At 39.6% G+C, this 26,093-nt stretch overlaps 3 protein-coding genes across 8 annotated transcripts in view; 1 reads left to right on the top strand and 2 right to left on the bottom strand.

The window, feature by feature from the left end:
* The window catches only part of wdsub1 (WD repeat, sterile alpha motif and U-box domain containing 1), a 37,178-nt gene extending 16,521 nt beyond the window's left edge, over nucleotides 1–20,657 (bottom strand). Inside the window, exons 1-11 of the mRNA XM_083997024.1 lie at nucleotides 20,598–20,657; nucleotides 17,374–17,780; nucleotides 14,116–14,303; nucleotides 9,742–9,828; nucleotides 9,328–9,421; nucleotides 8,445–8,478; nucleotides 8,314–8,354; nucleotides 5,399–5,505; nucleotides 5,256–5,273; nucleotides 4,236–4,262; nucleotides 3,368–3,547 (exon numbers count right to left, since the gene is read on the bottom strand). Of these exons, the coding sequence (XP_083853150.1) occupies nucleotides 3,368–3,547; nucleotides 4,236–4,262; nucleotides 5,256–5,273; nucleotides 5,399–5,505; nucleotides 8,314–8,354; nucleotides 8,445–8,478; nucleotides 9,328–9,421; nucleotides 9,742–9,828; nucleotides 14,116–14,303; nucleotides 17,374–17,771 (1,174 nt within the window). The 5' untranslated portion in view covers nucleotides 17,772–17,780; nucleotides 20,598–20,657. The remainder of the gene's footprint in view (nucleotides 1–3,367; nucleotides 3,548–4,235; nucleotides 4,263–5,255; nucleotides 5,274–5,398; nucleotides 5,506–8,313; nucleotides 8,355–8,444; nucleotides 8,479–9,327; nucleotides 9,422–9,741; nucleotides 9,829–14,115; nucleotides 14,304–17,373; nucleotides 17,781–20,597) is intronic.
* LOC311004889 (nuclear factor 7, brain-like) lies at nucleotides 30–1,662 on the top strand (the record flags this gene model as incomplete). The annotated part of the gene is made up of 2 exons (XM_083997079.1): nucleotides 30–138; nucleotides 248–1,662. The coding sequence occupies exon 2, from the start codon at nucleotides 265–267 to the stop codon at nucleotides 1,660–1,662; it is 1,398 nt and encodes a 465-aa protein (XP_083853205.1). The 5' UTR covers nucleotides 30–138; nucleotides 248–264.
* Nucleotides 20,658–23,022: 2,365 nt separating the features above from the next.
* Nucleotides 23,023–26,093, bottom strand: part of baz2ba (bromodomain adjacent to zinc finger domain, 2Ba) — a 117,145-nt gene continuing 114,074 nt past the window's right edge. For all 6 annotated transcript variants that reach the window (XM_083994958.1, XM_083994956.1, XM_083994957.1 and 3 more), the window contains 2 exons: nucleotides 24,931–25,074; nucleotides 23,023–23,872 (listed from right to left, as the gene is read on the bottom strand). In XM_083994958.1, the coding sequence (XP_083851084.1) occupies nucleotides 23,716–23,872; nucleotides 24,931–25,074 (301 nt within the window). In that variant the 3' untranslated portion in view covers nucleotides 23,023–23,715. The remainder of the gene's footprint in view (nucleotides 23,873–24,930; nucleotides 25,075–26,093) is intronic.

The following is a 26,093-nucleotide window of genomic DNA, read 5'->3' as shown; positions in this document are numbered from 1 at the left end:
TTTCACTTCAGTCCTGGAGGCGCAGACTGAAGAAGAGACGATCAGATTCAGCTTCAGACCAAACTAACAACTTCCTGTGAGTGAGTCCAGCTACAACAACACTGCTGCTTCAACCTGCCGACACTCCACACACTGAAGGTGAGTTTGACTAAAACCTGGACTCAGAGTCACAGTAAACTTCAGTGTAGTCGGTAGAGGAGGGAGGGGAGCCATGACTGACTCTACTTCCTGTCTGCTGTGTTTTCAGCTTCACTCTCAGACTAAATGGCTTCCAGATTAGAGGAGGATCTCTGCTGTCCGGTCTGTACCGAGGTCTTCAGAGATCCTGTTGTTCTGTCCTGCAGCCACAGCTTCTGTAAAGACTGTCTGAAGAGCTGGTGGAAGGAGAAACAAGATCAACTGTGTCCAGTTTGCAAGAGAAGATCTTCAAAGGAACGTCCACCTTGTAACCTGGTGTTGAAGAACCTGTGTGAGAGCTTCTTACAGCAGAGAGAGCAGAGATCTTCAGAGGCTCTCTGCAGTCTGCACTCTGAGAAACTCAAACTCTTCTGTCTGGACCATCAGCAGCCAGTGTGTCACATCTGCAGAGATTCAGAAACACACACCAACCACAGAATCAGACCCATCGATGAAGCTGCTTCTAAACTCAAGAAGGAACTTGAGGAAACTCTGAAGCCCTTAAAGAAGAAGTTAAAGGGTTTTGAAGAAGTTCAGGTGAAGTTTGGTCAAACAGCAGAACACATCAAGGTCCAGGCCCGACACACAGAGAGGCAGATTAAGGATCAGTTTAAGAAGCTTCACCAGTTTCTAGAAGAGGAAGAGGAGGCCAGGATGGCTGCACTGAGGGAGGAAGAGGAGCAGAAGAGTCAGAGGATGAAGGAGAAGATGGAGGCTCTGAGCAGAGAGATAGCAGCTCTTTCACACACAGTCAGAGCCACAGAGGACGAGCTGAGAGCTGAAGACGTCTCATTCCTGCTCAACTACAAGGCTGCAGTGGAAAGAGTCCAGCAGCGCCCCCTGCTGGAGGATCCACAGCTGGACTCAGGAGCTCTGATAGACCAGGCCAAACACCTGGGCAACCTGGCCTTCAACATCTGGACCAAGATGAAGGACATGGTCTCCTACAGTCCTGTGGTTCTGGACCCAAACACTGCTCATCCAGAACTCATCCTGTCTGAAGATCTGACCAGTGTGAGAGAAGGAGATGAACAGCAGCTTCCTGACAATCCAGAGAGGTTTGATTATTACTACTCTGTCATGGGCTCTGAGGGTTTTAACTCAGGGACTCACAGCTGGGATGTCCAGGTTGGAGACAATACAGACTGGGAACTGGGTGTGTTACCAGAGTCTGTGCAGAGGAAGGGAGACAAGATAGCGTCTGGATCATGGATGTTATGGTTCACTGGAGATAAATACATAGCAGGTTCACCATCAGCTCCAGTCATTGATCTCCCAGTGCAGAAGAAGCTCCAGAGGATCAGAGTGAATCTGGACTTGAACAGACGAAAACTGTCGTTCTCTGATCCTGATACTAACACACACATACACACCTTCACACACACTTTCACTCAGAAGATGTTTCCATACATTAACATTGGTGATGATGTCCCATTGAAGCTGTTACCAGTGAAGGTGTCAGTGACAGTGGAGCAGAGCAGTTAGAGATAAAGAGGATGATCATGTTTATCATGTTTGTTTATTTCTTAAATCATTTTTAATCCTGCTGCCTCATTATTACACGTTTCCTTTTTTACTACTCTTCATGTGTAAAATATTTTCACTCTTTTTTTTTATCTTTATGAGTCATTTCACATTACATTTGTTATTATGACTTTGTGTGGAGTGATGTGCTAAAAAATGGTAAATGACTGAACATTTGATTCTTCTTCTCCAGATGATGAAAAAGTGATTCTTGTTTCATTACATATGTGAAAAGTTTGTATCTGTTCGTATGAAATGATCTAAAATGTATTAACGTGTCAGTTCGTCACAAAAGCTGAATGTACATTCGTTCCTGTTTTTCATCAACATAATAAAATGTTGTCTTGACTTGGATTCATATTCAGCTTCGTCTTTAACGTCTCCTGCTTCTACACAACATCCCAGTACTCTGCACAGGTACAAGTACTGCACTGAATATTACTGAATATATCACCAGGAGAGTATTGGCTGGTTTCTGACTATAAAAAAAAAAAAAAACACGTTTCCTTTAAAGGGATAGTTCACTCAAGATTGAAATTTCACTCATTATCTCCTCCCCCTCATGTGGACTAAGGGCTGGGAGAAGTTTCAGAGTCCTCCGTGGCTTCTCTGAGTTACAGGGGGTCTCGGCGTAGCAGTGCATGTCCATATAACGGTTGCAAATGGACAACAACTGTCTTCATAACAAAAAGACACACCAAAAAACATCCAAATACCTCCATGCTGCTCGTATGTAATGTCTGTCTTGTATTTGTATTTGTATTAATTTTATTTCTTACTTTTACTTAAAGTAAATTTAAAAGCATGTACTTTTGGATACTTAAGTACCTTTAAAAGCAAGTACTTTTTTACTCTTACTGGAGTAACATGTCGACTGAGCTACTTTTACTTGTAACGGAGTATATTTTTACCAGTAGTATTTGTACTCTTACTCAAGTACTGGGGTCAAGTACTCTGTCCATCTCTGCTTAGTTGTAGTTTTTCAGGTTTTAGGAGAAAGCCTCCGTCAGACCTCTGAAGATGAACTTGTTCCCTTTTAGTTGCATCCATCCCATAATGTTCCCATCAGTCCTCATCAGGTTCCATTCCAAGGGCGTCTGTGCAGGTCACAACTTGTCCACCAGAGCGTTTTGGAGTTGTTGGATTGTGTATTTGATGAGTTTGATGAGGGAAACCAAGAAATCCCATAATGAGCCTCCGTAGCGTAGCTCTGAGCAGCTCACCGCTCTGCTCCGCCGTTCTAAAAACAGCTTGCACCAACAATTAAAGGTAACAAACCTACTGCTGTGACTATAGGGATTATGGCAATGGGCCAATTTTCCAAAATGTTGAACTATCCCTTCGAATTGAGTTGAGAGCTTCTTCCAGTGCAGACTAATTCTAATTATTATGTAATCTCGCCGAGAGAGTATAAAACCTCCATCACCATTCACACACACACACACGCTCTCTCTCTCTCTGATTTAATGGGTCACGTTTGATCCATGTAATAGGTAGAAAAATCCCTAATAATCCACACGTCCACGTTCAATCTCACAAGAACAGAGTGTGTAATACTCACACAAGACTGAGAATAAGACTCTTTATACTTTTACATCCTGGACAATAGGAGGAGGAGTGTGTGTGTGTGTGTGTGTGTGATGCTCGTCCCCTCCTCCTCCCTCACCTATGAGCAGCTCTGACGCCAGCGTTTCCTTGGTGAGGCCGAGCAGCTCCGTCCCGTCTATGTTGTTGGCCCTGAATTTGTCGACCAACCGCTCGAGGCCTTCCTCCGCCAGCCACTCCGACACGTCCTCCTCCGACCAATCGGCCACCAGCAGCTGCAGGCGGCCCGCTGAGGCTCTCCCTGGGACGGCGGTGAGTCAGTCGAGTCGAGTAATAAAGACACACAGAGAGAGAAGAGAGAAGAGAGAAGAGGGAGAGAGAGAGAGAAAGGTGCAAACCCCGCTGCTGCTGATTATTGATCAAGGAGCAGCACCGTGTGTAACGATGTCGACCAGCGTCATCGAGACTTTCACTCACACACTCGGAGAAACTGCACAGAGCTCTTTAGAAATAAGAGACTCAACATGGACTTGATCTAAATCACATGTGTCAAACTCAAGGCCTGAGTGCTTAATTATGTCCAATTATCTTTGGCCCGCATGATAATATCTAATTATGGCCCGCCGGTATGTTGATATTGGTTAATGGTTAATCATGTGCATCCCTAATTAGAAATGACTATATGGAAAGCTGCAGATAGAGCCATTAGAAATGAATGCAACTGATTGTTTTTTAAATTTAATTTATTTAATGATTATTGTTGTTTTATATGCAATAACTTACAAGCTTTATTAGTTTTAGGTTCAATATGTGCAAAAAGTCATTTCATTTCAATAAGTTCTCAATAAACAACCATGTGGCCCTCGACTTGTACCATTTTTTTAAATTCTGGCCCGCGGCGTATTTGAGTTTGACACCCCTGATCTAAATGGATCAACCAAAAAAATGATTGAAACATGCACACACACAGTTTTCTATCAGTTTCCTACCGTTTGCTGCTGTCAGAGCCGACTCCTCTGAAACGCACAGAAACACAGTGACAGCGACTGTAACTGTAACATGAGCAATACAATGCAATCTCTGAGCAAACCTGCAGAGTGTGAGTGAGTGAGTGAGTGAGGTCACGATCACAACACCTGCATCGTTCACAAACAAGATCAAACACATTCTGCAACATCACAAGATACAAGAAGCTGCCTCTTCCTCACTTCACTGTTTTATCTCATACTGTTGATAATATGCTCTGTGTTTTTAGAATAGCCGCCTATGGATGGACTGGTGTTGACAACAAGCAAAGCATCTGGTCTGTCCACTAGTTGGAACAGTGTCAATGTATTTGTGATGTCCATATCAAATAAAATAAACATACTGTACATACTGACACTGGTCACATTTACCAGAATATAGACGTGTACATCTATACACTGCAAAAACTCAAAATCTTTCCAAGAATATTTGTCTAATTTCTAGTCAAAACTAATCTCTTTCCACTTAAAATAAGACTCCTCACCTAAAAAATTACTTTTTTTTTTAGATTCATTTTTGTGCTTGCAATAAGAAAGAAAAACTTGCTCCACTATCAGATTCTTCTACTTATTTCAAGTGAAAATAGGCTTGAAATAAGTAAAAAAAAGTGTCTAAAAACAAGCTACTTTTTAATGCGATGAGTCTTATTTTAAAGGGATAGTTCAACATTTTGGCAAATTGGCCCATTGGCATAATCCCCATAGTTTTAGCAGGAGGTTCGTTACCTTTAATTGTCGGTGCAAGCTATTTTTAGAACGGTGGAGCAGAGCTGCGAGCTGCTGGCTAATGGGATTTTTTGGTTTCCCTCAACAAACTCATCAAATACACATTATTGGTAACATTTTGAGTTTTTGCAGTGTATATACAACAGCTTAAAGAGATTTTCTGCAGAGTTGCAGAATCAAATGTTGTAAAATCTTGTTTTATTTCATTTGAGAGTCAGTTAAAAAGTAAAAAAAAAGAAAAGAAAAGAGAAAACTAACCAGGCAGCGACTTCCCGTCTGTGCGTTGGACACCAGGTGCAGCAGGAGAAGAGGGAGAAGGACAACAACAGATTAGAAAACACAACAGGTGTGATTACGTCGTATAAACATTAGTGTATCTGAGTGAGTTTGTGTTTTGCCACCGTGGCCGCTGCCTCCGTCCTCCAGCCTCCAGATGTTCACCGTCTTGTCCATCGATCCCGTGGCGATGAGCGGCGAGGTGGGAGAGAAGCAGCAGGCCGTCACGTACCTGCAGCCGACGACAGAGAGAGACATCACAGAGCTGCTAATGGTCGTGTTCATGTTCATGTGCAACAACAACATTTTTTTCTTTTAATTGTTTGCACTATTATTGCATTGTATTATAATTGTTTAACTATTGTAAAGCACATTGAGTTTGCCCTGTGCATGAAATGTGCTTTATAAATAAAATTGAAATTGAAATTGAAACAAAGCCTGAGAGGACAGAAAGCTTAGTTAAGTGTTCAATCTTTACAGCTGTTCCAGCACACACAATCTGCACATGAGAAGAGATTTATGTACTAACTTGCTGCTTATTTATCATTTATTATGTTTTGTTTTTATTATCTGTTTTTATTGGGTATTTGGGTGTTTTAGCATCTTGATAAGAACTTAGCACTTTTAATTGTCTTAACTGTTTTAAATGTTTTATCTACTGTGGATGCATGACGCTTTATACTGCACAAGAAGTTTAACTACTGTACAGGTACGATAAAGTAACCTGAACCTGAGATTAACCAGTCAAAGGCAAACAGCTTAGTGTGAATAAATGAATAAAAAAATGTAAAACTATTGTGTTAAAAACATTATTGCAGTGACATCTTTTTTTTTCTTAACCACAAATGTCTCTGTGTCACTGTCTCACTTGGTTTATGTGGAATAATTCACTAAGTTCCAGATAATTCAAATAGTTGTACTAAAGTATCTACTTGTGTTAAACCATCTGAACAACTTGGTGTCACCAGTGTCGACAGTGGGAGGAGACTTCAGCAGGTTCTGTGCTGTGTTCTTCTGTTCAATCCAAACTTTGTTTACATTAAATATGGTTTAGATTTTAGATCAAATCATCTTTTCTTTTTTAGCTGAGGAGGAATAATGTAAATATCAAGACACATGGTTATTATAAGGATTATTATGTGGCCTCGTCTTGACCAGAAGACTAAAAAACAGCTCATAAAACGAAACTGTGTGACTGTGTGATGATGCAGCTCCATGCTCGGCGCTCACACTGACTGTCCTAAATCTTAATCTGGATCTCTGCAGTATCTTATTTAAAGGACCTGAGAGTCAAAGGCTGCACTTCAGCCACTGAAGGGTTAAAAGGCCTGAAACTGCAGCAGCGACGGAGACGTTCTCCATCACAGGGTCAGTTCACTGCAGCAGAAAGAAGAAAAACAAGCTGCTCTGAGATCTAAATAAGGATTAAAACTGAATTTTCGGTGGATTCAGGGAAGTCAAGGCAACGTTAATGAGGACAATCTGTCTAAAGCCGGAGCTGGATCGCTCAGAAATGTTGATCCACAAAAGCTTCTTGGCTTCAAACAATGTTTCTATAAACTCTGAGTACGAACTGAGAGAAGCTGAGCCCCCTCCTGATCCTGTCACACCTTCATATTATCACTCCGTCTGAAATCAAATGAGCTTCCTGGAGTCATTCTGTTCTGAGTGGTTTTCTCATTCACTCCTGCTGCATTTATCCACTTTCTGCAAAAAAAAAAAAAAAAAAAAACTCCTGTCGCTCGTTGCACGTCTTCTCCCACTTCACTTTGTGATTTTCCCCCAAAAAATGATTTTCATTCACCCGACTGAAAGGAACTGAGCCGCTGCCTTTCAATCACAGGTGGCTGGATGGACGTATAAATAGCTGGTAAGTGTGATCGTATGTGTATATATATATATACGTATATACGTGTGTGTATGTGTGTGTGTGTGTGTGTGTGTGTGTGTGTGTGTGTGTGTGTGTGTGTGTGGTGAGAGCTGTTCTACCTCTTTCCTATAAAAGCAGGTTGAATGTTTTGTGACCACAGATCATCACAGTGTGTTTGTGATACCGTCTCTAGTCTCTTTTCTACCACTGACTTCCTGTTGATGTGACTGAGGCTCATTTACCTTCACGGCTTCTTTTATATCCCATAATAATTCCTTATATCAGAAGTAAAAATAAAAACACAAAACAAAACAAACCAGGAAACACGTTCTTCCTCACCTCCTCTTCCTGAGTTACAGCACCGAATAATGACCAAAAGGTTTTTGCAGAACATTGCGATGAACATTGCGGCTTGAAAACATCATCATTTTATCCTTTTACAGATATTTGTGTTTAATTGTGTGTCATAATAAGTGGTGTATGAGTTGGTGCGTTATGAGAAAAACATGTTTTGTGAGCCCCCAGTGATTTTGACCTTTGAAACACTACTCAGATACTCGGTTCAGGAGACTAAAAAACATAATGTGTCACTGTGGAGACACAAACTAGACTGAAAAACGTCCAGTTTTCTGTTGAATTTAACAGAAAAAGTCCAGAAAATCAGAAATAATAACTTTATATAATGTTTTTTAAGTATTAACATTGGAAAGTGGATTTTCCTCCAATGAATGGTTTTTAAACTGAGACTGAATTAACTTTTATATTTCTAAACAGAAGAAGCAGGAGAGAAACTGTATGACAAGACTCTTTTGTCAATTCTGCACAAACATCAAGTGGTGAAGTGTAAACAAGGCAAAATTGACTGAATAAATCAAAACTGCAAGAGTAATTATCTTTTTTTTCCCCCCATTCAAACTGCTTCATAATACTTATTATCTTTCAAATCACAGAGGTTTTTGAAACTTATGCTGTTGATTTGATTTAACAGAAAAACAAATCACTAGTTTTGTGTGAACAAGTTGTTAAAATACTGAAGATCTCTCATTCTTTCAGGCACAAAATGTCAATAAAATACATTTTTAAAGGTGCAAATAATATTCAGTTTGTTAGGGTGAGAATGTTTTCATACAGTGATAAAAAAAAAACACATGAACACAAGTGAATATTTACCTGTCGTGCTGCTTCAGTGTGTAAAGCAAAACTGCATTTTTCTGCAAAATAAACAAAATGTGTTAAAAACAAAGAGTTAAACGTTCTGAAGAGTTTTAAGTTCATAATAAAAACTATAACTTGATACTCACGGCATCGTAAACTGTCACAGTTTTGTCCACAGAGCTGAAGGAAATAAAAAACATTAAATTGCAGCTTTGTCATTAATATATATATATATTTTTTTTTACATGGGCTCCATCTCTGCTGCTCTCGCTCAGTGAGGAATAAAGCGACCTGTGTCTCCCCCCAGTGGCTGCGGCCCGGTACTGCAGCCTCCGATCTGTGTCAGAGGTGGCCTACTTCTGTGTCCAGGCAAACAATCTATATTTTACATCACAGGCTTTTGATCCTAAATAGATCAAGACAGAGATACTGTACTGTAGAGATACTCCATTTCATATCAAAAGAGAGAGAGATGTGATGTGAAATATACATTTAGCACATGGATCGAAACTATAGCAACGTCTTGTTTCCTTCAGGGAATCAGGATGGTTAGGTTTTTTTTTTTTGATTTTTAGTTTAAACGAGCTTTTTCCATCATGTTTCCTATATATTTATCTTGCTGTTTTGAAAAATCAACCATGCAAAATATCAAAAAGTCTCAATCAGTCTCTTAAGTGTCTGATATTTTATGACGTCAGCCGCTGTAAAACTATGAACCTTTGCACCATTTTCTGAGGAGCCACCAGGACTTCGACTGAACTGTATCAGCTCAGGGAGTCACGCATTTGTGCAACAATCATAACCACACTCTTCAAATTAACATTATCACACATTATTCTTATTCTTATTCTTATTAAAATGACTTCAACAGCAAGTAAAGAGGAGTAAATGATCATCGTGATGGATTATCTACTTCAAACAAGCACTCTGCACATTCATTTTTGATCAAATATGATGGTGATCTTTAAACCAGGGTAAAAGATGAAAAAAAACTCTTTTCTTTACTCTTTCTTAAACTTGATCTCTCACCCCGACATGAGCAGCTGTCCGTCTGAGGAGAAGGCGCAGGAGAGGACCGGGGCCGACTGACCGGTGAACGTGTGCAGGAGCTGCATCTTATAAACTACAAGAAAGGAGAGAAACAGCTGATGTTAAACACACAAACACGTTAAACTGAGCAGGTAAACCTTTTTTCTAGATATGAGAAATTCACAAAAACCAGAGGAAAATAAGAATAAGAAAAACATAAAGAAGCTGATATAAAAATGTAAAAGTGAAAACATTTCACCTGCTGCACATGTAACAACACAAAAGCCTGAAAAACATTTCATAATTCATGTCCTGGTGCTAAAACACATGTACTGTATCAGACTCAGATGTGTCTCTACTAGTCTAGATAACTACTGTTTGTGCAGAATGAGGAAGTCTGTAAAGTCTCTGTACCTCCAGATGTGAACTTGTTGATGGTCCAGACCTTCAGGAGACTGTCCTGTCCACAGGACGCCAGACGAAACTGCACCACATCACCGCCTGAGACACAGACACACAAACGTATAAACAAAATACTGACTGACACGAAAATATTTGCATTTGTTTCTTAGATTCTTCACTCTGTGTGAGTTTATTGGTCACAGTGTATTGTTACTGTACCTAATATATCCTGTTGTTCTTGTGTGTAATGTTCATTTACAGCTGTCTATGATTCTTAGTTGTGACTTGTGATGCCTTTCACCAAAGTCATTTCTCCCAACTATCTCATTTAGATAATATAGTTTGAGGTTAAAATTGGTAAAATTATTCAAATGCATCAAAAAAAAAGAGAGAGAAAATTAATCCCAAAAATCAACAATAAACCTTCAGGCCCATTTAGAAAAAATAAAAAGGCTCCACATTGAGCAGCAACAACAGTAACATGTTAATTGATGCAGTTGTCAATTATCAAACTGATGTAACATTAAACATAATGAAACATTGACAGGGAACGACTTTTAATGCTTTTAGTACATTTTGTTGACAATACGTCTGTAATTTCACTAAAGTAAGTTTTCAAATACAAGACTCATATTTGTAATGTAGAGATTTTAATTATCTGAATATTTCCAGCATCATTGAGCCTCTGTGTAAATCTCTGTAATAAGATGTGAAGCAGTTTTACTTTAAAGGGACACGGCAACATTTTTTTTCATGTCTTGCCTCACTCCCGAGTCCATGACCAGCAGATAGACACCATCCTTTCGGCTGTGCGTGCAGTAACAAGGGAGATGGAGCCGTATCGCCGTAGTTAGCTTAGCTCAAACACTGCAAGTGTATAGGTATAGCATTTTAGCTCTAATCTCTGTAAATATATCACTTTATCGACATTTCAAACATGTTCAGGCGAGAAAGTATCCGTTTAGATCAGCAGTGTGTTGTTAATTTGTCTAAATACCAGCTGTTTACTATTTTGTTTGGACGAATTTGGCGCTACTCAAGCTAGCCGTTGTGACCAACGCACTTCCGGTTACTTTCACAAAATAAAACACCCGTTGCCCTTTACATACAGAAAACCATGACGATAGAATTTGTGCTTTTACTTTGAAATAGGAAGCTAACCTACCCTCGATGTAGCTAGCTTGAACCAAAATAAACCGTCTTTGTTTGAACCCTCCGTTTTGACCGATCTCGTCCCGTTAGCGGCATTTGACCGCTCAAGATGCCTTACCGGAGAGTTTTGTCAGCTCTGAGACGAAGATCGGCCCGCCGGTTTCCGTTTAGAGTCGCTGGCAGGCGGAGGCAGGCTAACACTACCCATACACTTCCAGTGTTTGAGCTAAGCTAATTACGGGCGATACGGCTCTATCTCCCTTGTTACTGCAAGCACAGTCGAAAGCATAGGCGGCGCTATCAATAGCTTAGCTTCTCCTAGATTGTCACAGAAAATAAAATAAAATCATCACAAATAATAAAATGAAAAAATAAAATAATGTTTTTTTTTCGTTGTTGTTTTTAAATTATATTTTAGAAAGAGGTGGGAAATACATTAAAACACACATTTTTAAAGTATTATCTATGTCGATGGTTTATTTATTTTTTATTTCAGTGGTATTTGACTCGTTACCTGCGTCATTACGTACACACGGCGTAGCTACAACGCGCAGCGTAGAAGCTTACCCCTTTGCCTCGCTATGCTAGTCAGCAGTGTTGGGAACGTTACTTTTAAAAAGTAATTTTGCATTTGCCCCTAAAAAAAACAAACGGGAAAATCACAAAAAGAAAGAGCACAACCTGCGATTGGTCAAAAACTACAAATCCCACAATTCTCTGCCTCAACAGTAGTTAATGTAAGTGAGGGAGAGTGGAGCTGTAGGTGAAAAGAGGAAACAACACCACGTCTGGTCCTGTTCTATGTTGTTCGTTCACACCGTCACCGTTTATTCGTTACGTCCGCGGTGTAAAAGGCCGTGACGCAAAGACGCGATTAGGCGCGAGACGCGGTAGACGCGACTTTTTTTTTTTGCGACGCAATACACCCGATTCTTTTATGGCGACGGGACCTTCGCGTCTTCGTCCTTTTCATCGTGTTTGGTGGGAAGACCCACCAAACACGCCCCCCCCACAGGGGCTTCCCACACAAACACGAGGAACGTGTTTTTTTCGCGCGAGCTTTTACGCGCAACCAAACGCGAGATACGCGAGAAATGCGATTTATCGCTCGTTTTGACTTTGTGTAAATTCGCGTCTTCACGAGCCCGCCCATTTTCACTACAACAACAACATTTCTGCTCTCACCAACCATGGTTGAGGTCACAACGCTGCTGTAGCTGCTCTGGAAGAGTTCCAGCTGATGAGCTACAGAGACTTTAGAGTCAAAGAGGAGCAGAGCGTCGCTGTGTCGGACTGTTTGGATTTAATGAAGAAGCTGCACAGAGTCAGGTGAGCAGAAGCTCAGGACAAACACTTCGCTCCGGGACATAATGTAGCTACACCTCACATGTTCTTGTCTTTTACCTCAGGGAGATTAAAGTAGTGTCTGTTTCCACTTTCCCTCCGATCTCGGCAGCTTCCCTCTGCTAGTTTGTGGTTTGTGTGTGCGTGTGTGGTTTGTGTGGTTTGTGTACAAACTGAACACTGCCTCTGATTGGCTTAGCATGAAACCTTACTCTGCCTCAACCAATCATCATCACTTATGCGGTTGTCTCGTCCCTCCCTCCTCCCCCCTCCCCTCACCAAAGGAGAGGAGGAGAAGAAAAAAAACAGTTTAGCAGCTTCTGTGACTGAGATGAGCCAAGTCGGAGGACAATTGCTTCACTGAGTAGTTTGTAACGCGCCTCATTTAATTGTCGGAAACGGTAACGGCGTTGTAACGGTGGAAATAGTAATTAGTTAGATTAGCTACTCGTTACCGAAAAAGATAACGCCGTTAGTAACGCCGTTTATTTTAACGCCGTTATTCCCATCACTGCTAGTCAGTGACAGTCCAGCGAAATTAAAAGAAAAAAGCCCGGTAAAACGGACATTAGAAGGTTTTTGAATATCAAAATTAACGAGTCCGAGAGTCCCATGAAGCCGACCACGATGCTTCCACGACCGGCTGCCGCCTTCTCCCACTGGCCTCCATCATGACACCGGCTGCCTCCCCCCCCCCGGATACCGGCCACTGCCCGCGAGTCACCGGTCTACCTCCTGCGCACACCCTCCTCCAGTCACTGGCCTAAGTTACGTCCAGACAGCAGCCCCGACCGCCCGGACACCTGCTGCCTCCCTCCTCCAGTCACCAGCCTACCTCTGGACACCTGTGTGAGCGCACATTCTCAGCGATACAGCAGTTGCGCAACTGGATGAGGACAATGGCACAGCAGATTATAGGTGCGTTTCCATTACCCCTTGAAATGCGCAAAACCTAAATATCGAAATTAAAAACTTGTAATGGAAACACCTACATTTCGAAAAAAACTCTCAAATATCGCAAAAAAGTTTTTACGCTTTCATGAGGTGGTTTTTGAGACGTATCGATACAAACGTGTATCGCAAAAGTGTAATGGAAACACTTTTTTCGCTTTTCTACATGTCACCGGCGTCACCGGAGTTGTGTGTGTCCACGCTGTGTTGGTTTATGTAACTTGAGGGGACAAATGAACCACATGTTTATTGTCATGCATTGCTGACCTGGGCATTGTTTCTCAGTAAATTAGAAAAACATTTCCTATCATTCCCCTTTTCCGTGCATGGTTGAAGGAGATTGGCTCGCATCCACACTCCCACTCCCTCCTGCGCCGAAATGTCACCTTAAGTCACATAAACCAGTACGGGTGTGTAGACACACACAACCACCTACTGTAGTATATTGTTGTCAGCGCCTCATCACCGCTGGTGTTTAAAAGGCTCCGCTCTTTCTGCAGTCAGGTTAAAGCGCACATCCGCCGTGTTGGTAAACAAATAATCCCTCTGTATCAACGGAGGAAACCGTGCTTGAGCAGCTTGGGTTGGAGGTGGTGAGTGCGGGGCAGCGGGGGACAGGGGAGGGGGCATTAGAGCTTCAGCACGGTACAGAACAACTGGTCCTAGTGTGAGTGCGCCCTTATTTGTGGCCGCTGCAGCGCCACACGGGCTTTGCCTTTCAGTAATCAAGCGCTGTTTTTGTCTTTGTTAAAAACAATAACAGCAACAGCTGTCGACTTTCTTTTTTCTTTTTCTTTTTTGTCCCGTAGCTTCCCCATTCCTTCTGCCCTAGCGCCGCCTATGGTCGAAAGGATGATGTCTATCTGCTCGTCATGGACTCGGGACTACACTCCAAGTTTTAAGGTTGTCATTCTTCATCCCTGTGTGTGTGTGTCTCACCAGTGAGGACCCCGGGGGCGAAGCTGCAGCAGGTGACCCCCAGGTCGTGTACGTTCTTCTCCGCGTGCAGCTGGTTCATGTTCAGGTCCCACAGACGCAGATCTCCGTAGCTGGAGCCGCTCACGAACATCTGGCTGCACGGGCTGAAGGAGCACGCCACGATGCTGGTGTCCGTCACCTCGCCGCTCCTGGACACACACACACACACACACACACACACACACACACACACACACACACACACACACACACACACACACACACACACACACACACACAGTCCAACAACAGGTAGAACTGGATGAATAACGTGTAAACTTGGGTTTTAAATGTAAACTTTCTTTTGCTTGTTCTTACTTCATGCCTGTCTCTGTCTGTGCATAAATATATGTTTGTTTTCAAAAAAGCACTTATCTAGGGTAAAACTATTTTAGTATTTTTACATAATGTTCATTTACAGTATTTTTACGGTATTCATTAACAGTATTAACTTTTTTTCAATTAAAGTATTACTGGATTTTCATTTGCAGTATTCGTACTGTTGTTCAATCATAGTATTGCAGTATACTATGTGCTTTTTTCAATTGGTTTAGCTTCATTTATACTTCACTGTTAATTGGTTTACATTAGGGAAGAATTAAAGTATGACCAAATATTTTCCCATAATCCTTTGCTATTTACAGTTACATACTGCATACATGTTTAACAGTATCTTGCTGCACATCTTACAGTAAAAATACCAGTTTACCAATATTTTTCATGCCTAGGGTTCACTAATTTCTAGAAATCCCACATAACCAACATCCACCTCAACATTTAGCAAAAACATTCAACTATATACAGTAATGCATGTTCTTCATCAACTTATCATTTTTAGTTTTGATGTTACAACCGTAGATTTGGGTGTTGTTGGTGGCTTACAGCTGCATTTTACAGAATTTCGGTTTGTCGTTGTACCATTGTATGATGTAAACTCTCGCATGTGCACAAACATCAACAGCCACTGGGAGCTGCTGCTACAACAAGGATAAAAACAGAGATCACATTAATTTTCCCAACAACTTTTCCATGTGGCGGCTTCAGGACACTTGGGTCAGTACAGACGAGCAGTATGGAGGTATCTGGATGTTTCATAGTGTGTGTTTTGGACGATTCAAAAGTGAACTCTATCCACCGCCATCACTGTATATGAAAACCCGTTGCCAGCCGGACCCCCCCTGGAACTCCTAAAGCGTTTTGATGACTCTGAAAGTTCTCCAAACCCTTCCTTGGCATGACTGTGAGGAGTTGATTGGTGAATTAGCGATTTTGGGTGAAGTATCCCTTTAAGGTTTTGTTTGTGAAGCACTTTGATACAAAGACTGTTTGCTTTTAAGGTCCTATATAAATGAAATAAACCTGAAACTTGAACTTAAAGCAGAAGTAAGCGATCCGGTGGTTTTGGCTAACTTCCTGTCAGCAGATGGAGTTAGCAGTCCCCGCCCTCGTCCCTACGTCACCACATTCACGCGCATCCCTTGGCTGCACACACAGAGAGGACCGCCCCTTTATGCCGTTCTCTCTCCTCATTGGATAAAGGTTGTAGGATACAAGGAAAGTTTTCTCCTCGGCTTACAGCAGAGCAGAGTGACTGACAGACCCGTGTTTCAGACAAAACACTCTATAGAAGTGATTGCTGTCGGAAGATAGAACTATTTAAGACTTATATTAACACAAATATTCCGCTTACTTCTGCTTTAAGGTTTTGTTTGTGAAGCACTTCGGTGCAAAGACTGTTTGCTTTTAAGGTGCTGTATAAATGAAATAAACCTGAAACTTGAACTTAAATGCAAACAGTGTGTTGAGGAGAGATGTTTGCACTGACTGCTGGAGGTCTGTCAACAGATGTTCTCTCTAGAAAATACTGAAAATGTACAAAATGTGATGATATTTTAAAGATACACTGCAAAAACTCAAAATCTTCCCAAGAATATTTGTCTTATTTCTTGTCAAAATCTCTCATTTCTGGTCAAAACTAATCTTTTTCCATTTAAAATAAGACTCATCACCTAAAAAAAATCAACTTGTTTTTAGATCATTTTCACTTGTTTCAAACTAATTTTCACTTGAAATAAGTAGAAAAATCTGCCAGTGAAAGCAAGTTTTTTGTGCTTGTAATAAGGAAGAAAAACTTGCTGCACTATCAGATTATTTCAAGTGAAAATATGCTTGAAAGAAGTAAAAAGTGTCTAAAAACTAAAAATTTAAAATTATGATCTGAACACCTGAGGTGAATGTGAGAAAAGCTGTTGTTATATCACACATCTGTTGACTCTCAAGATGGTGTTTTTTCCTACATTTATAGCAACAACTGCTTATTTCCTCTGTGCACTGTAAAAACTCAAAATCCTTCCAAGAATATTTGTCTTATATCTTGTCAAAATGTCTCATTTCTGGTCAAAACTAATCTCTTTCCATTTAAAATAAGACTCATCACCTAAAAAAAATCAACTTGTTTTTAGATAATTTTCACTTGTTTCAAACAAATTTTCACTTGAAATAAGTAGAAAAATCTGCCAGTGAAAGCAATTTTTTGTGCTTGTAATAAGGAAGAAAAACTTTCCCCACTATCAGATTATTTCAAGTGAAAATATGCTTGAAAGAAGTAAAAAGTGTCTAAAAATTAAAAATTATGATCTGAACACCTGAGGTGAATGTGAGAAAAGCTGTTGTTATATCACACATCTGTTGACTCTCAAGATGGTGTTTTTTCCTACATTTATAGCAACAACTGCTTATTTCCTCTGTGCACTGTAAAAACTCAAAATCCTTCCAAGAATATTTGTCTTATATCTTATCAAAATGTCTAATTTCTAGTCAAAACTAAACTCTTTCCACTTAAAATAAGATTCATCATCTAAAAAATGAACTTATTTTTAGATCATTTTCATTTGTTTCAAACAGATTTTCACTTGAAATAAGTAGAAAAATCTGCCAGTGAAAGCAAGTTTTTTGTGCTTGTAATAAGAAATAAAAACTTGCTTGACTATCAGATTTTTCTACTTATTTCAAGTGAAACTATTCTTGAAAGAAGTAAAAAGTGTCTAAAAACAAGCTACTTTTTAATGTGATGAGTCTTATTTTAAGTATAATGAGATTTGTTTTGACTAGAAATGACATTTTGACTAGAAATAAGACAAATATTCTTGGTAAGATTTTGAGTTTTTATAATAATCTGATCAACAGCAGCTCCTAACAAATATAATTTTCCGTGTTTACCTGATGAGCTGTTTGGAGGGGAAGTCCCACAGCGCCACGGTGCCGTCCGACGCTCCGGAGACCAGGTGTTTGGAGTCGGGGGACAGAGCGCAGACCCTGACGGGGCTGCGGCCCGGATGCTCCATGACGGCCTCGATCTCCCCGGTGACGGTGGACCAGACGACTACGGTGGCGTCGGTGGAGCAGGAGGCGAGGAACTGGCCGCAGGGGCTGAAGCAGCAGCAGTGGACGCCGTAGCCGTGGCCCGACAGCGGAGAGAAGGGCAGCTCCGAGAAGTCGCCGGCGTCGTACAGCCGCAGGGTTTTGTCCCCGGAACATGTGGCCAGATGTTGGGCCGAGAAGCAGCACCAGTTGACGTCATCTCGGTGGTGCTGCAGAGTGCAGATCAAAGACGTCATTTGGAGAAGCTGGGGGAGAGAACGAGAAAAAACACATTATTATTATAATAAACAGGAAGAGGAGCAAAGATATGGAAATATTCTCATATGTGTAAAAAAAAAAACTCTAATTGATTCATTCGCAGCTGTTGATCTTTAATCAAATCCAAAGTTGTGAGAAAACAAATTCCAAGAAACAATGCAAAAAATAGGGGTGGGAGAAAAAATCGATTCACATAAATATCGTATTTTTTTTTCAAAAATCGATTATTATTTTTTTGGAATTTTCTTTAGTTTTTTTTTTTTTTTTTTTTAATATGAATGAATGAATGAATTTATTTATTTATTTAAAACAGGGACAATGCACAAAAAACATTAATCTTGTAAAACAAGAAGAGATGCTTTGAGCCAGGTTATAGCAACAATTGCTAATTTCCGCCTGTAGTCCCTGGGCAGGTAAAGTTCTCAACAGATACAATATTAAGATTAATTGAAATAAGACATAATAACCATAATATTTAAAAAATTGACAGAATGCACTAATAAAAGCAGGGAAACAGGAGCGCCAAATCATAAAGTGCACAATAGGGACTAACAGCACATACACTCTCTCTCACTCTCATCACACATTCAAACACATACACATACAATACACAGATAAATATTGTGCAATGTGCATTTGTTAGCCTTTTTTACATCCAGAGAGTCCAGGTTTTGAAAAGGGTTTAAGTTCACTTTATAATGGAGTATGTTAATTTATAGGCTTCTAGCTACAGTATTTGTGTGCAGATAAATGTTAAAAATGCAGACTAAAAATCGAGAGAATCGGCAATATCGTAGAATCGCAATTTAAATCGAATCGCCATCCAAAAAATCGTAGAAGAATCGAATCGGGAGAAAATCATATATCGTCCCAGCCCTAGCAAAAAAGAGGTGTAAGAAAAACATCAATACATTAAAATACTGTATGTATTTTATGACCTATCAATAGCTTATTAATTGTTTACATGGTGATAGTGATTTTATTCTGTATTTGAGCCTCTGTTCTGTGTTAATTCTTCTGTTCAGTATAAACAGTATTTAGTTACTATCATGTAAGATGTTATAGACGCTGTGAAATACAAATACAGGTGCAACTTTTCGGATTTGTTTCCTAGACACAACCAAAGGATCTGAGATGAAACATCAAACAGGATGAACCGTCTCGTATGAGCATCAGTTTTGTTTTTAACAGCCTTCATCTGTTGGATCGACTCATTAATGCTGATGATCGACAATAATAAACAGCAGAAGAACTGAAGCAAACCAGCTGATTAATTAACATGTTTATGGAAACGACATTTAACAGCTCATAAACTTTTCTGATGCAACAGAATATCAAAGACGTTTCTCAAGCAGAAAAAGCTCAAACACTCACATTATAAAATGTTTATATTGGGGTTTTAAACAACATGGAAAAACTAAATTAAAATCTCTCATTAGGTCTCTACAATCTCTGCAATAATTAGGCTGCATGATCAACACAGACTTCACTGACAACGATTTTGATAATCAATTAATGGTTTTGTGAGTTTATAAACAAAATGCTAAAAGATGTGCAGCTGTTTTTTTTTGTCATATGTGGTGATTAAAAACTAATTTCTTTTGGTTTTCAATAAAACATCTGACAAAACCTTGGGCTGTGGGATTAACACAGTGTCATCATGTTAAAGTTTGGTTCCAAATGTGTGTTAATGTGAACAGTTCATCAAGAGGAAGATGAAATGATCTCCAAAAGGCATAAAGTTAAACATGAAACACTCTTTTTATCAGTATTTTAAATCAATATCAGTGTATTATTTTAGTTTTCTACAGTTTCAGAGTGAAAAAGGGAAACAAAGCAGCAGCCTGCAAAAGAACGGGAAACCCAGGAGACTTGAGCTCTCAGAGAACTTTGACCAAGGTATCAGACAAGAGATTTACTATTTACACACTGTGATAGTTTCCAAAGGGGGGGCTACTAGCAACTAACTAAAAAAAAAAGGAAAAAAAAGAAAAACTAAGCAGGGGGCCCAGACCTTTGCTGAGGGACCTTTTCCTTTTCTGTCAGTTTGAACATGTATAGGCTATAATAAGTAGCCTAAGTAAGTAAGTACATTTAATTTATATAGGCACTTTTCATAGATAAAACCACAAAGTGCTTTAATTACAACAAGGATAAAATGCAATAAAATACAGATATATATAGCGACTGTTTAAAATGTAAATGTAAAGGGAATGTGTCATCTGTAACTTTACACCTTTTGGAGATAATTTCATGTTCCACTTGATGGAACTGTTCATATTTGGACCAGGTGGGTGAACAAACATTTGCATGACACTGTATATGTAACATGGAAAGATTATAGCCTGTCTCAGCCAAAAACACTGCATATAAACCAATAAACTCATTCTGCACAATCACTATACCGTAATGAAGACAATCATCATCATCAGCTGCAGCCATAAACACAACAGCAGGTTTGACTGAGTTTCTGACACACGATTCATTCAAGTCCAACAGGGACAAACAAACAGGACAGTTCGATTGTTTAATTGATTTTCTTTTATATTATATATTATTTGTTTAAATAAAACCCTTCCTGGTCTGTCTCTTCCAGCGGCTGTGACGCTGCAGCAGCAGCTTATCTGATTCTCTATCTGTCGCTCAGCATCCTGTTTGTTTTTGTGTCCGACATTATTCAACCACCGCGGAAACAAACTGTGTGAGAAACAAACGAGCAACAAAACTCTGTCGGTGACTAAAGTGAAGTCTGTTGAACGGTTTCGTTAATTCTGTGTCGGTGCTGCCGTGTTTCTGTGTCCTACCTGTCTGTTTCTGTTTCCTCCGTCTCGTCCAGTCGCTCACTTCACTTTGTTTACTTCCTGGTCCGACGGATGGCCGTGACGTAATCTGGGTTACGCCACCTATTTTTTATTTTATTTTATTTTTTTAATTTGTTTATCTTATTTTCTTTTTCTTTTATATTTTTAAAGTAATTTTATGCGATTTTAGTGACGACGTTTCAACTTCTCGCCACGTTATCTAAATGTTTTTATGTTTCATTTTTAGACCGGAAGTCCGGCATTCTTGTTTAAGATTTCCAAAATAAAACAAAAATAAAATAAAAATTTAGTGGTTTGAAATAAACTCAGTTTTTCATAGTTCAAATATAATTCGAAAGTAATTGGACACATGAAATTATAATGTACATTAAAAGTCAAACGAAACCATCTTTATTAATATTTCTATATTAATCTTTATTCAGATCAGTGTGGACTGTGACCTGACTTATCTGTTGTTCAAGTCTCACCAGGCTGCTGCTTTATTTCTTCTTCTTTTAATTGAGTTACTGTAAAATATTCCTGAAATGTTCCTCCTGAGGAATTGTAACTCAACTGCACATTTTGTTTATGTTTTTCTGGGATAAATCTGATCTGTTTTTATCACAATTCAATATATTCTCCTCAGCATACTGATCAATTACACTGTGTCGACTGTTTAGTTCAATGCCATAAAATAATGTACAACTCTTTGTGGTTATTTTTCATTTTATTTAATAATAATATTCTCTAGTTTGTGCCTCTTAAAGGTGTACAGAAATGGCCGTTTGTCCTGTTTGTCGCGCCGAGTTGTCACGAGCTGCAACACGAGTTTACCCGAGTGAGGAAAACGAATTTGATTGGTCGTTATCAAGCGGGCGGGATATTCAAAGCTTGGGGCGAGCCCGAGCTCCGTGTGTGTGTGCGTGTGTCAGACGTTTGAATGACGGATGACGGATCCAATATCAGTTTTTTTTTTTTTTTTTTTTAAGTATATTTTTTTGGCTTTTCATGCCTTTATTCGATAGGACAGTTGAGAGTGTGACAGGAAATGGGAGGCAGAGATGGGGGGAATGACATGCAGGATAGGGCCGTCCGACGCGGGACTCGAACCGGGGCCGCCTGCAGCGAGGACTATAGCCTCAACACATGGGGCGGGTGCTCTACCAACTGAGCTAAACACCGCCCCGGATCGGATCCAATATCAGTGGCTGATGAATCGTGTACAGGCTGACGTATAATCCGTGCGCCTGCATTATCCAATGCGAAAAAAAAAATACACACTTTCATCCCGGATTTACTCAAAAATAGAATTTTGCACAAAGTTTGGGCTACATCGTCTGAAAGATGAGCTATCACATTAATTTTATGACCCAAAGTGGGCTCAAATTCAATTTTCTTTTCTGTACACCTTTAAATATGAATGTGAATGGTTTCAGTTGTCCTTCATGTTCAGAAACTTAACATGCTTTGGTTTTGGAGAAGGAAAGACGTCATCAATTCCTATTTGGGATCAATCCATACATGGACTCTGATTAGCAGAAGCAGCTGCTGTGATTTGGACGTAGAGTAGAGTGGGGAAATAAAACAAGTTGCAGTCGTGTACGTTGAAAAACATCCTTTTAATAGGTCCGTGCCACACACTAGTGAAAAATAAAGCTCCTACAAAAGAATGATACTTTTATTCCACAATATCTTAAATAAAGTAACTTCAAGTACTCTCGACTTGGGTACAAAAAAATCTAGCTGCCTCCATCAGGCCACAACACACAGCAAGGTTCAACACAGTGGTTACAAATGGCCTTTAGGTCCTCTGTATTGTGGCAGATTACGAGGAAAATGCGTCGTGTGGAAGCATAAACTTGAATGCTCATCATCGTTGTTGTTCCTTTTTTTCTTCTTTTTCTTCTGCTATGGTGAGGAATGATTTCTGTGTCACTGTCCAACTTTGGAGGCCTTTGTTGGATTGAAATCATATAAAAAAATAAAAGTCGTCGTCATAAGAGAATGAAAACTAAAAAAACAAAACAAAAAAAAGAACATCCCCTACATGCCCCTGTTGGAAGGGTAGGCACTACCAAGATTAAGGATACCACAGTGTTTGCAGAGGATATGTATATACTGTACAAACAATATTTATGATAATGTTTTCATCACGTTCACTAAAATAGAATGCTACAATCATTCTAAGGCATAAACAATATCTTAATATTCTTAAACAATTTTTACACATCGTTCCAAACAAGACATAATATTGACATTAATAAACAGTATATACACATGAATCACCATTGTCTTTAACTGTTCCTCTGCTGTTCCTGTAAATAAATGCAGTTTTACAGTTTTTGAACAAATGAATACAGTCCTCTGATGCTCCAAAGCACTGAACAGTGTAAACAGGTTTTTTTTTTTAATGTTTTTTTTGTGTATGTTTAGTTTTTTTTTCTTGGCTTTGTTTGTTTGTTTGATATTTGGGAGAAAAAATTACAACACAAAGACACATTCCTTTTTTTTTTTTTTTCTTTCATGTTGTGGTTGTAGTTGTGGTTGTGTTAAATTCAAAGCAGTTCGGATGATTCTTCCTTTTCATAGAAAATGAAGTGGACCTTGATTCATAAATAATTATTACAAAATTAAATACATTCACTATAATACGATTAAATAACAAAAGACTATTTACAGGTAGTGGAAAGTATACTAGCGCAGACACATCAGTGACAGTTGAGGATTCATTCAGTGCAGTGTTCTGAGACAGGGAATGGTATTGCACTACGACACCCCATTTCTCTGGGACTCTTTGGGGCTTTTATCCCTGTTGTTATAAATCCAGCGCACCTTATGTAATAACTTTTTGTGTTTTTTATTATTTTCCAAGGTGACATCTCTAATGCACACCATGTTTTTTTCCTTATTAAGGATTTGACTTCTTCGTGTTCTTCTTTTTCTTCTTTCCATCCTGCAAAGCCAGATTCTCCATCAGGAAATTCAAAAAAACAAAAAAACAAAAAACAGAAAATAAAAACGAACGTAAAACCTGGTGCTCCGATATGAAAAGTCGAATGTTTGTTGCTGTTGTTTTTGTTTTATGGGGAGAAGAAACTTGAACAGACTTTTTTTTTTCTTTTTAGTTTGTTTGTTTCAGAAGCTCAGTCCAGCGCTTCTCGAAGAACTTCCTCATGTTGTGGCCGGCACGACCAATGTCTGAATTGTCTTCATTGAATTTTTCGCAGTTATCGAAGACCAGGTTGACGTCAATGATGAAAGTCTCCAGGTTTTGATACCTGAAAGAAAATAAAGAACAACCACAAAATGAGAAAATGCAAGGACTCACAATGCAGTTGATATGAAAACACACTATGGTTGAACTAGTAGGGACGCACCGATCAATCGCACCGAAATATCAGCCCAGATACTGACTAAATTGTCAGTTCTGCAGGTGCCCACCAAAGCTGTAGAGCCCGAGCATGTAGCTGACCTGTGCTTCAAAATAAAACTCCACAGTCCTTCTTCTTCGTTCAAAACGTCTAATGAAAAACTTTTCTGTCTGTCACAAAAACAATAATCCTGTGCAAACACGGTCAAAAACTAGTGTGCTCAATCTTAACCAATAAGAAAACTGGATAACCCTTGAATTTACAGGCCGTTAATTACGTGATTATGTCAAGAAATAGCCTAGAAATAACAATTAAATGCGTAGTAATAGCCTAGAAATAACAGTCAATTTCATAGTTATGTCATGTTTTCCGTAAAGGCAAAAGATTACACATGCTTTTCATATTTTGAATTTTTTGGGAAAGGCCAGAATTTTTTCCACAAAGTCCTTGCAATTGGTTATTTCTGGGCTATTTCTACGCAATCAATCGTTATTTCTAGGCTTTTTCTAGATATTATGATGCAATTAATTGTTATTTCTTGGCTGTTTCTTGACATTTTCATGTAATTAACAGCAAAACTGTGTTCATTATTATTAGTATTAAATAAACACTATCTAAACTATCTTAAATTAAATCCAATCAAATATTACAAAATCTAGATTAGTTACCACTTTGTTTCTAATGTACAAATGGCTCTAACATCGATGTTTGTGAGCAACCACCTTTGACAAAGTTAGGAAAGTAAAGTTAAAGTCAAGCCTGATGCCTTCACTGTTTCCCACTGTAGAGTAAAAGTTTATTAATTGTACTGTGGCGTCGTATCAGTATCAGGTATCGGTGTTTGGGGATTGGGAACTGGAAAGAGCCGGATCGGTGCATCCCTTAGGTTTAACTAACACCTGAAAAACATTCTTTATATTCTGTGCAAAGCGGAGGGGAACAAACAAGAGGCGATGGGAACTCACTGGCTGCTCACAAGCTTCTCACGTATGGTGGAGAAGTCCATCGGTTTCTTGATGACCTTCTTGTAGCCGGGGACCGATTTCAGGTTGACGGGCGTGAGGAAAGGCCACGCATCCTGATGCCGCTCCAGCTCAGCGAGGAGGACCCTGCATTCAACACACACACACACACACACACACGGATGGTTAGACACAGACTGCAAATGCTTTCTGTTTGAGAAAACTCCCGCGTATCTTATCTACTGATAAACAGAAAAGTAAACGACATATGTAGATTTTTCTACCTGTGAGGTTTGTTGTAGTTAAGGAAACTATAGCGGTAATTTGTTAAGATTGAATGCATTATGCAGTGTGAACCTCCCGCTTCTTAGGTGACGGGCACCTGCTGTGTTTACAATATGTGAAGTCATAAGCATTTATACTATTTTCAATACTGTACTTTTGAACAATATTGTGCACTTAATGTAAATTGTCTAATTGCGAGGCTCGTTGTTAGCTTGTTAGACTGAATGCATTAAGCACAGTGCAGTGTGGACCTCCCGTTTTATAGGTTTTTACTTCATGCAAAGTCATACGTATTTTGAATACTCTGAGCACTTTATGTGAAGTCATAAGCATTTATACTATTTTCAATACTCTTGAACAATATTGTGCACTTTATGTACATTTCTTATTTTTATTTAAAGCAGATATCAGCTTCACGGCCGTTTCGGCTAATGCTGCGTTCAAGGCAGGCTTTTGAAACCGTAAGTTACAGCTTCAAGTCACAACTACGACTTGGTAGCGTTCCAGGTAACCCGTAGCTCGTGTTTTTACCATCCTGTTGTCTGTGAAAGTTCCCTATAACGGCCACTCGTAACTTCCGACCCGTGAACTCGTACCAGATCGAACTGGTATGACTTCACAGGAAGGAAAAACACAAAGTACGAGTTTCTTTGAACGCACCATGAGTTAGCAGCCCCCGCCCTTGTCAGGCATCAATTGGTCCTCGTGCTACGTCACCACATTCACGCGCATCCCTTGGCTGCACACACAGCCCTTCATGCCGTTCTCTCTCCTCATTGGATAACACTTGTATCCCACAAGGAAAATTTTCTCCTCGGGTTACAGCAGAGCAGAGTGACGGAGAGACTCGTGTTTAGGCTGAAATACTTCATGTAAGTGAT

This window comes from Trachurus trachurus, assembly GCF_905171665.1.
Source record: "Trachurus trachurus genome assembly, chromosome: 3".
Lineage (NCBI taxonomy): Eukaryota > Metazoa > Chordata > Actinopteri > Carangiformes > Carangidae > Trachurus > Trachurus trachurus.
This window is presented reverse-complemented; position numbering and strand designations above follow the sequence as displayed.